The sequence below is a fragment of the Andrographis paniculata genome, unplaced genomic scaffold, assembly GCF_009805555.1.
Source record: "Andrographis paniculata isolate CXL003 unplaced genomic scaffold, ASM980555v1 Contig89END, whole genome shotgun sequence".
NCBI classification, from domain to species: Eukaryota; Viridiplantae; Streptophyta; class Magnoliopsida; order Lamiales; family Acanthaceae; genus Andrographis; species Andrographis paniculata.
Window position 1 is genome coordinate 1,229,065 of NW_026137627.1, and position 10,740 is coordinate 1,239,804.

The 10,740-nt window shown below is 35.3% G+C and overlaps 2 protein-coding genes across 4 annotated transcripts; both read left to right on the top strand.

Moving 5' to 3' along the window:
- The first annotated feature begins 224 nt into the window (after positions 1-224).
- Positions 225-5,658, top strand: LOC127243005 (probable transmembrane GTPase FZO-like, chloroplastic). Its single transcript, XM_051262837.1, has 11 exons — positions 225-814; positions 1,262-1,818; positions 1,932-2,000; positions 2,544-2,738; positions 3,313-3,444; positions 3,616-3,702; positions 3,792-4,226; positions 4,313-4,480; positions 4,576-4,803; positions 4,909-5,024; positions 5,145-5,658. The coding sequence occupies exons 1-11, from the start codon at positions 337-339 to the stop codon at positions 5,449-5,451; spliced, it is 2,772 nt and encodes a 923-aa protein (XP_051118794.1). The 5' UTR covers positions 225-336; the 3' UTR covers positions 5,452-5,658.
- A 1,886-nt stretch (positions 5,659-7,544) lies between these two features.
- LOC127243019 (uncharacterized) lies at positions 7,545-10,048 on the top strand. 3 transcript variants are annotated; one of them, XM_051262852.1, is made up of 5 exons: positions 7,545-7,875; positions 7,981-8,070; positions 8,668-8,854; positions 9,539-9,619; positions 9,698-10,048. In XM_051262852.1, the coding sequence occupies exons 1-5, from the start codon at positions 7,768-7,770 to the stop codon at positions 9,832-9,834; spliced, it is 603 nt and encodes a 200-aa protein (XP_051118809.1). In that variant the 5' UTR covers positions 7,545-7,767; the 3' UTR covers positions 9,835-10,048. The 3 variants fall into 3 exon arrangements, with proteins under 3 accessions (XP_051118809.1, XP_051118810.1, XP_051118808.1); XM_051262851.1 differs by having other exon boundaries at positions 7,547-7,875; positions 9,527-9,619; XM_051262853.1 differs by lacking the exon at positions 9,698-10,048 and having other exon boundaries at positions 9,539-9,673.
- Positions 10,049-10,740: the final 692 nt, after the last annotated feature.

Sequence of the window (10,740 nt, forward strand, 5' to 3'; positions counted from 1 at the left end):
TGAAGCGTCTATGCCAAAATAAAAAAATTAATATATTATATATATTTATTATTTTTATATTTTTTACATAATTTTCTATAATTCATATTAATTTTTTACTTTTTTTTTTAAATAATCTCAAAAAACAAATACACCTGTGTGTCTTCTGTATGGCTTATGCTAAAGTAACAAGCGGCATTGCGGCTTACGGTCACAGTCACTCCACATATAAATAAGCCCAAATCGTCACAGAATTCAAATCACCGTCATCAAATCGGATAAGTGGAGCTTTGCCTACGCACCACCACAGCCACAAGGAGGAACTCCGGCCGCCGCCGTCCGTTTCTTCTTCCATCGATGGTACTTTCTACCTTTCCTCCTTTGACCTCTACTAACCGTTATTTCCTTTTTCATCCCTTGCCGACGGTGCGAGCATCCCGTATTCGTCGCGCATTAGTCTCTTCCAACCCTCGGTCCGGCGCCTCAAGACGCAAGGAGACGCTGATTTCAAATTGTATTCGACAAAGTACACCGAGGAGTCTGTTTCCTGGCGGTTACAAGCGTCCTGAAATTAAGGTGCCGAGTCTCGTCCTCCGATTGAGCTCAGACGATGTGCTTAAGGATGACAAAGCGGTGATTGATGTTGTTGACGTATCTGTTTCTGATACGGTTGGCGTTGTAGTACTTACTGGCGGCGAAGGCAGCGGAAAGCAGCTATATGAGGCGGCTTGTTTGCTGAAATCTGTGATTAAGGACCGTGCTTACTTGTTGATTGATGAGCGCGTAGATATTGCCGCTGCGGTTAATGCAAGCGGAGTTTTGCTATCTGATCAAGGTAGGCATCTGAGATCAAATTCATTGTATCTTTTTGTAACTTGTCTTCTGTTCTTAAACTGCTTACCAATCTTTAAAAGTTTAAATTGTGTTGTTTCATGGAATTGGAATACGTCAAAGGTTAGTTCTACTTTGTATGGAAGTTTAGGCACATGTTGTAGGGTTTTAATTACAAATTTACATTATGAGGAAGCAATTATAGATTGTCTTTTACAGTTGAAGAAAAGTATGAAGGCTATTTTGAGGGCAATCAAATACAATCATGATGCGAGGAACTGTAAAGTTAATTTAATTGCATAGCTAAGACTTTTTGGGGATCTGAATAATATATAGCTTTTTGTGGGGGAACACCTGAATGTTCCATTGCTCATTCAGGTAGCTTGCTACACATAGTTAGTCTTTCGTCTAATGCTTGCTGAATCTTGATGTTTATCTCCATGTATGACAGGCTTACCTACAATTGTGGCAAGAAATACAATGTTGGATGCAAAACTTGATTCGGTGATTCTACCTCTAGTAGGAAGGAATGTCCAAACCCATGATGCTGCTTTAAATGCTTCTAATATTGAGGGTGCCGATTTTCTTATCTATACGTGTAATGAAAACAGTCATCCAGAGGAGATGGTGAGCTCTGTGGCTGAGCATGTAAAAATTCCAATATTTGTTATGGTTGATTCTGTTAGGGATGGGAAATCCTTGAAGCAAACTTTGGGTTCCCTAAGATCAGGAGTTGATGGTGTAGTTGTTTCAGTGGATGAATTGAACTTGTTGAATGAAGAAGACTTAAGAAAGTTCTTTCACAGCGAAATTGCGGTAATTAAGAAAGTAGAGGATAGCAGTCCAGCTTTTGGCCGTGTCAATACTTCATATATGGAGAATGGGTTTCCTGGTCAGAAGATGGTTCCTGGGTTCACTAGATTGGAAGAGAGAGAGAAACAATTCATTGAACAGGAGAAGTCTATATTGCTTGAAGCTGTTGATGTCTTCCAAAGAGCTGCACCACTGGTGATCTTTCCTTGTTAAACTTTGGTAGTTGATGGTGTTCTGACTTGACATTCCATCCTGTTTCTGATTTGTAATTACAGCTAACATGAAACTTTTTAAATCTCGATTGGCAGATGGGGGACATCTCGCTCCTCAAAGATGCTGTTTCCCAACTTGACGAACCATTTTCGTTGGTTATAGTGGTAATTGTGTGCTGAACTTCAACGAATTCTGGTTCCCCGGATATTCATGGGTATTAGCTCTAATTTCGATGAATTTTTGTTTATTAGATGGTTGTTGGTTCAACCTAATCCTGAATCACTCATGTTTCAAAAGGAAGCTTGATTTTCTTAATTAAAACATACATGTTAAAATTAATAATATTTTTCACTTTATTAAGGTAGGCAATCATGATTGTAATATTTCAATCCAATAACATAATATGTGTGTGTGTGTGTGTTCGCATAGTATCTTTTTTCTTCTCTGTAGTTATCTGGTTATATATATATTGGTATTGTAGCGAATATTAGTCTTCTTCTCATATGTCAAAAAGATTTCTTGATAATATATCAAGAACTGAATTTAGTAGATTCTTCATTTTTTTCCTTTTGAGTGTGTTACTTTGGAGTCCCTTGAGAGCGTAGTCGAATTTATAAATTATTGCTACTAGAAAAACTGCTTTAAATTTTTCAATACCATCACATTTGTAGCCCAAGTAAGATCCCTACATGTACTAATTGTACCAGGGAGAGTTTAACTCTGGAAAGTCGAGCGTTATAAATGCTTTGCTTGGACAAAACTACCTAAAGGATGGGGTCATTCCTACGACTAATGAGATCACCTTTCTACGCTATTCTGAATCAGAATATAGTGAACAGCGGTGTGAAAGGAATCCTGATGGCCAATACACATGCTATATACCTGCACCAATTCTAAAAGAAGTGAGTTTTTATTTATTTATTGCTGTATGAAAACATGTTATGGCAATGCATGATCATATTCCTTGTTAACAGATATATCGAGGCATCAGATGTCTTGTACATGAGTTTCACTATTTAATGTTCGTTCTTCCTATGGTTTTTAGTTACACATACTACTTCCAGCAAGTATTTTATTTTACTTTTTTCGGAGCAAAATAATGTGGTTTGTGGTTCATCAATCTGTAATCCAAACACTACGATCATTTAACAAGAATGCAAAAAATTCTTTATTTCATGTCATTAAGATTTCTATCCAAATTTGGATTGAGTCTGTCACTTAAATTTTCATGAGCATCAATTTCACCCAAACATTTTGTATGTTGTTGCTCTGGAGATCATTCTAATAACTATGGCAAAAATGATAACTTTTATTGTCCCAGAAAGTGGATTGATTGTACTTTTTCGTTTATGTAATTCTTGTCTTTAAGTGTAAATTGATCTCGTAGTGCTCTCATATATTGAAGATCTATCGCTCAAAATTTGTCTGAGCTGCCCTGTTTAATATTTACCATATTATTATTCTCATTCCAAACAGATGATCATTGTTGATACTCCTGGAACAAATGTGATTCTTCAAAGACAACAGCGGCTGACTGAGGAATTCGTGCCTCGTGCAGATTTGATTCTCTTTGTCTTGTCTGCTGATCGGCCTTTAACTGAAAGTGAGGTATGGTCTAATTAACCATGGAAGAGCGTCGATGCTTGTGATGCTAGTTATTTCGTATCTCATTACATTTTGAAATAATGTAAAGAAATTATATAAATTACAAAAGTTTGTCTTACCTCTTTCTTTCTCTATAACCTGAGAAGCTAATAGTTTCCTGATGTTATCTATCAGGTTTCTTTTCTACGCTACACCCAACAATGGAAGAAAAAAGTTGTTTTTGTGCTGAATAAGTCCGACCTGTATCGAAATGACGATGAGGTTAACCCTAACATATACGTCCTTCAAATTGTTTCATTTAAATACGAGCTTCCTCTGATTTAAGTTTTATATATATATATTCTATGCAGCTTGAAGAAGCTGTTTCATTCATCAAGGAAAACGCTCGAAAGATGATAAATGCCGAACATGTCAGCTTATACCCTATATCTGCACGGCGTACTTTAGAAGCAAAGCTTTCAGCTTTGAGTGGTCTAGAAAGGGCCGACGAGTTCTGGAACATTCCATACCCAGGAACTAACAAATTTGCCGATTTTGAGAAGTTTCTTTATAGCTTTTTAGATGCAACAACCGATAATGGAATGGAGAGAATAAAACTTAAGCTGGAAACTCCGGTTAAGATTGCTGAAAGGCTACATTCTGCTTGTCAGAAGCTCGTTAGAGAAGATTTCCAGCAGGCGGAAAAGGACTTGGTTTTGGTAAATAAGCTTCTCGACACTGTGAAAGAGTATACATTAAAGATGGAAACTGAAAGTATCTCATGGAAACGACAAATATTGTCTTTGGTACGGTCTGCTGCTCTACGATTGTTTCTCAATTTCCTATTCATTATATTTAAAGGTTTCCGATTTTGTTTGGGTAAAAATTGCAGATAGATAATGCACAAGCGCGCGCAATCAACCTGACCGAGTCCACTCTACAATTATCAAATTTTGATCTCGTCATTTCTTCCGTTCTCAAAAGTGGCAAATCTGCCCGTTTGCCGGTGACATTAAATCTTCAGAGTGAAATACTTGAACCCTCCGTCTCGGAAGTGCAAGTGAGTGATGTTTCTACGTTCTATTTCAAAAAGCACTTCCCTTCTGCTGAAATTAACATGTCATGCGTATTCTGTAAAATTAAATTGTCGGCCAGAAACTGCTTGGCGAGTACACTGCATGGCTGCAATCGAGCAACAATCGTGAAGGGAATGTGTATAAAGAATCATTTGAAAGAAGATGGCCATTCGTCGTCCCGTCTGTTCAATCTCAGTTGGCGGCCAGTGAGCTGCTGAGGACAGAACATCAACTATGTGTAGAAATTCTTACCGATTTCAGCGCGGCTGCTGCTTCTAAACTTTTTGAGCAAGAGATTCGTGAAGCCGTAAGTTCCTTGCATCATTTCCCGACCATTAAAACCATTAATTTATACTACAAGACAAAGCAATCGAATAAATATTGGCTAATAGTTCTGTTCTTAAATTTTTAGTTTTTGGGAACTGTCGGTGGATTGGGCGTAGCCGGTCTATCCGCGTCGCTCTTAACATCCATCTTGCAGACGACATTGGAGGATCTTCTCGCATTGGGCCTTTGTTCCGCCGGAGGGTATGTAAATCGCAATCACATATGCGCTACATTTTCGCCATTTATGCATTTATGGTTAGGAATATACGACGCATGTTTTCTTATTTTTATCTTTACATTTGAATCTATATGATGATATAGACTATTGGCAATTTCGAGCCTTCCTGCGCAACGACAACAAGTGGTAGATAAAGTGAGAAGAACTGCCGATGCCTTAGCTCGTCAGGTCGAGGATGCCATGCAGAAGGACCTCTCGAATGCCACCGATACTTTAAATGACTACACGACCCTCGTCGCCAAACCATATCAAGAAACAGCTCAAAATCGCGCGGATCAACTTTCAGCCACTCTGGATGAATTGGCTGCAATCCAAAGAAAACTGGAAACGCTTCAGGTCGAAATCCAAAACCTTCACGTCTTGCGGCCGCAACCGAGCAATTCCTCGTAAGCCCCTCTCTCTCTCTCTTTCTCTCTCTCTCTCTATATATATATGTATGTATGTATATGTGTGTTTATCTTGTGTTGTTACGGTGAAATTTCGACATTACTATTTTAGGGAAAAGTGGCATGTTGTTGTTTGATGAGCATGTTGATTAGGTGAGTAAGATTAATTGGATTGTATGTTCTGTTGGGAAGTTAGTTGAACTGTTCAAATTGTACATTCGTTATTATGATCTGATCTAAATAGTAGTAATAGCTGAGTTAGGTTATAAGTTTGGTAAAATCTAATAGAAAATTGCACATCACTCCTTTTCAGATACACTGAGCTACCTTTCTTAGGTTATCTAATTATATGCACTTACAATTAAATTTCTACATGAAAATAGACATATACTATATACATCATTTCTATTAATAGAATATATGTTTTGTTAATTGAAATTATGAGATACTGTTCATATTTATTAGGGTGTTTTGTATTGATATATATATATATATATATATTTTGTGTTGATATGTATATTGTATGAATAGCTGTCATTTGTATGTATTCATAGTATATTAATATGAATCGTGTGTAGAGCTGTTAAACGAACCGAGCCGTTCGTCGGCTCGATTCGGCTCGGTTAAAGCTCGTTTGCGAACGTTAAGGAGTCAAGCTGAACAACATAAACAGGCTCGTTTGGTTGACGAATGAACCCGAGCTTTATTCGCGAACGTCCGTTTAAATAATATATTTATTATAAATATTATGTATACATATAAAATTATAATTTATAAATGAATAAAATATTAATTTAAAATATATAAATAAATTTAATTTTTTTTTTTATAATATATATAAATTTTAAAAAATAAAACAAACGAGCTCGAACGAGCTTAATCGAGCCTAAATGAGCCGAATACGAACACGAGTTCAAATAACAAAAATTCTTAACGAGCTGAGCTTGAAAGCTTAACGAACGAACACGAGCCTTGTTCGCGAACGTTAACGAACACTTAAAATTTGACTCGACTAGGCTCGTTAAAAGGTCTAATCGTGTGTAGGCTCGGTGGCTAGAAACAGCACAACAAAGCTAGGCGCGCATATAATTGTTATTGTAGTTATTATTATTATTATTTTGGGTAAGAAGTATTCTGTATTATGAAGATAAATGTGGTCGATAATAAGAGTAAAATTATTTTTTGAAAAATAATAAAATTAGAGTGATCATTAGTTTTGGGAATTATTCAAATTAAATTAAAAGTTAAAAACCTTGTATTGGTAAGAAATGGACAATTATTGCAACCACCTGCGGAAGACGGAGGCGTTTACCCAACCCAACCCAACCTCTCCACGTATACCTGTGTTACTGTGAAATTACTTTGTTGTCCTTGTAATAATGTTGCCTTAAATACTTTTCATTTAATAATAGATATTGTTTTACTGATATTTATTGGTGCGGTCAAAATTTTAGCGTATTGGTTATGATAAATTAAATTGAATGTATGATTAATTACAAATAAGAAAACATTTACATAAAAAAAATTTAATCAAGAGTAGAACAGTGATGAGGTCTGGTTAATTTGAGATGAATCTAGCAAATTAATTCCCGTTTTAACTAGAGAATTTTTAAATAAAAAAAATACGGTAAAAAATTAAATGCTTGACGTGTGTTCGTTTGTAGGATTTTGTCAAAATTTTACTATTTATAAAAAATTTTCACTCCAAAAACATCAAATCAAACACCTATTTTTTATTTTTTATATTATACTAAAAATTAATTTTACATTCAAAATATCGCATCAACACATATTTATATCACATCATACAACTATTCAAATTCAAAACTTTTACTATTCAAATCCCAACTTAAAAACCAAACCCCCAAACAAACACACCCCTAAGTTTATTTGTATTTATCTGTTATAGAAAAAAATAGATTTATTTTATTTTTTGATAAAAAATTCTACAATCTTTTCTATTTTTATACTACTTGTTGCATTATTTATTTTTTTTTATTTTGAATAGAAAAGATATAAAGTAATAAAAAATATTACCGAGCTGAGGTGGTCGAAGCTACGCGCCAGGGGTAAAACCGGTAATTCAGTTAAGGCGAAACCATTATTCCCTGTTTGGTTGTCACGTAATCCATCCACCCCGCGAGGCGTCCGTACGTTGCGTAACTATAAAAGGCGTCGTCACGTTGTTGAGATTATTAGTTGCGTTGCAGGTTGAGAGTAGGAAGAAGAAGTAACTGCTTGCTGTGCATCGCCGATTCTTACTCGTTGCCAATCACCATTACTGTGTGTGTGTGATTCGGAGGTACTCACTCTGCGTGCTATGGCGGCGGCGCGGAACGAAGGTTGCGATGGAGTTGTCGATTTCAGGCTTCCTTCGACGAGTACTGTGATGGTAGGACGACGTGAAGATGATGAGAAGTTCGGCAAGGTACGGATTTAGGTTCCTAGGGTTTCGATTCGAATTCGATCAGTAGCTAGGAGTGTTCGCGCAAGTGTCGTCGTCTGATGCTTCGTTTTCTTCTCACCGGAGCAGTTCGCTTCTCCGATTGAGCAGAAATCGTACCGACTGGGAATGGTGAAGTCGCCGCCGAGGCGGTGCGCGGAATCGAACTCTCATTTGAAGGTATGCGTATCGTTTTGGACCTTGTATGGACTGTTCGTGTGATTCATCTGTAGTTAATTTCCTCAACTCTGTGATTTCACTTTGTTTTTTCATTCCTATTTTGAGAAACGTTTTCAAGCAAAGATGAGTAAAAATCTCGAACGAATAGGATTACAACAATTAAATTAATTCTCAATTCCCCGACGGATTGCTCTCTCTTTCTAGCTTTGGTATAGAGCATTTTCAAGCAAGGATGAACGAATCTCCGAAGTAACTTAGAATACAGCCTTACATCGAATTATAGTTTGATTAGTTGTAACTGTGCTTTGAGTTATAGTGATTGTTCTCCATTTCTATCTTTGTTAAAGCATATTTTCAAGCAAGTATGAGTAAATCTCGCAAGTAATTAGATTAATTACAGCCTGACTGACATAATTGAATTATAGTTTGACTCAGTTGTAACTGAACTTTCAATTATAGTGAATGTTCTCCATTTCTATCTTTGTTAAAGCATATTTTCAAGCAAGGATGCGTGAATCTCGGAAGTAATTAAATTAACAGCCTGACTGACATTGAATTATAGTTTGATTTAGTTGCAACTGTGTGTTTGAATTGTAGTTTGAACAGCAGAGATCGAGAAACAGGCAACAGAAAGGCGGCCATCAAAGAGCTGCAAAAAACTGGACCTCAGGTGGACCTGGAATGCAGGCGATATTCCTTGGACCGTCAAACCAGAGATGTTGTGGAACTGGAGTATTTCTTCCCAGAAGGGAAGGCACTGGATTCCAATGTAGCAGTAAGCCAGGTACCTACTTGTTTTTATTATTAATTAATTCATATGATAGATATATACACTGACTACAAATTAAATATACAAGATCAGTAACTTGCAAAGGCTTCAATCCCCTCACAACACTTTTGATGGTATAATTTTCAGTAGTTTTTTCCAGTTTGAGTCCTTTGGAGTTTATCCTTCTTATGATGGATATATATCTTCACATTATGCTTTGGCTCATCCATACTTTTCAGTTAATTAAGTCTACAAATATTTGTTAATGTTGCTATTGTGTGTAAAGATTTTTTTGTTCTTGAGCTTTGATTTAATATAATGCTATTGATGTAAGTAAGTGTTAAAAAGGAAAATATATATTATATATTTGACAGGATAAAAATGACAATTTGTGATGTTTGAAGTGGATAGGAATTGTATTTATTGAATTTAGAAACATATATTTATTACTTTATTTTTCATTCAAATTTATTTTCAATTTCTTTATTTTTGTTGTCATCTAAATTTATTTTTGTTTGGTTTCTATTTTTCTTTTACTCTAAAAAAGTAAATCTTTTTAATTTTTATCTTTTTTTTTTTTAAAATTCGTGCTGATCAAATAGACACACAATTGGATGACGGAAGTAGTATCGCATATATGGTTTGATTAAAGTTTTATATTTATGTTGTGATGGGGTTCATTTTCAGCTTTCTCTCCAGTTTTGCTGCCTGCAAGAGTGGTTCAAGCCCTCAACCTTAATGTGCATGAACTTGGTCTGCTCATCAATAAACCCCAACCAGGTTTTTATTAATTATTAATTAATACATATATTGTATATTGATGGGCATTTAATAAGATTTATTGTGTGCATGAAGCAGAACATCATGAATTGAAAAATAATAGTTTGAAAAAAAGACATGAAAAGTTGGAGGAGAAGCAGAAGCAACGGCAGGCAGCAGATGATATAATAAGTCTCTCCCCAGAGATTTTCCTCCCTAAAGAATGGACTTATTAATAATTATATTCTCAATAAATATACCAATAAATATACACGGTGTGGGTGTGGGCGTGGGCTGCCTTCATGATTTATTTAACAATTTGATAATATATATATATATATATATTTAAATATGATTTGTAAATTGCATGTTTTTCATTATGTAATTAAGCTACACATTTATTGCTTGTATAGTGGGGGCGGGGTTTGATTATAAGATAACATGCATGATGTAACCTCTCTATATTAATAATAATTCATATATATATTAATTAATAACATGTTAACTATATCGTTATTATTTTAGTAGGGTGTTATAGTGATGACTGTTTAATTACTGCATGTATTCATCCAGTAGAACATCACCATCTGTCCTCTACACTATGCATTAAATTTTTAAAATTTTCAAAAATTCTGACTACCAATTATAATTAATAGTCCCTCCATCTTTTTTTTAGTCCTTCAACTAAATTTATCTCATTACTAATTTTGATAAAATCAATAAATCAATATTTAATTATTACCTTCGTTCAATACTTATATCACTAATTTTATTATATTATCTTTTTATTTTCTTTACTTTTTAACTAAATTTTTATAAAAACTATCAATTACCTATCACTTATTTATATAAAATATTCATTTTTCCTGATTCCTACAAGATCCAAATGAGCTAATTTTAATGACCGGAGGGAGTATAATTTAATTTAGAGTAAACTGTTTTTTTAGTCCCGTAACTGGACTCCCTTATCATTTTAGTCCCGTAAGTGGAGCCTGTCGCAAACTAGTCCATAAGTGAAGAATTTTTACTGTTTTAGTCCTCCGGCGCCGGAGATGCCCGCGTGGCTCGCCGGAGGTGACGTGTCCGCCAGGTGTCGCTGATTTGGCGGACACGTGGATTTTTATTTTTAAATTTTTTTTTAA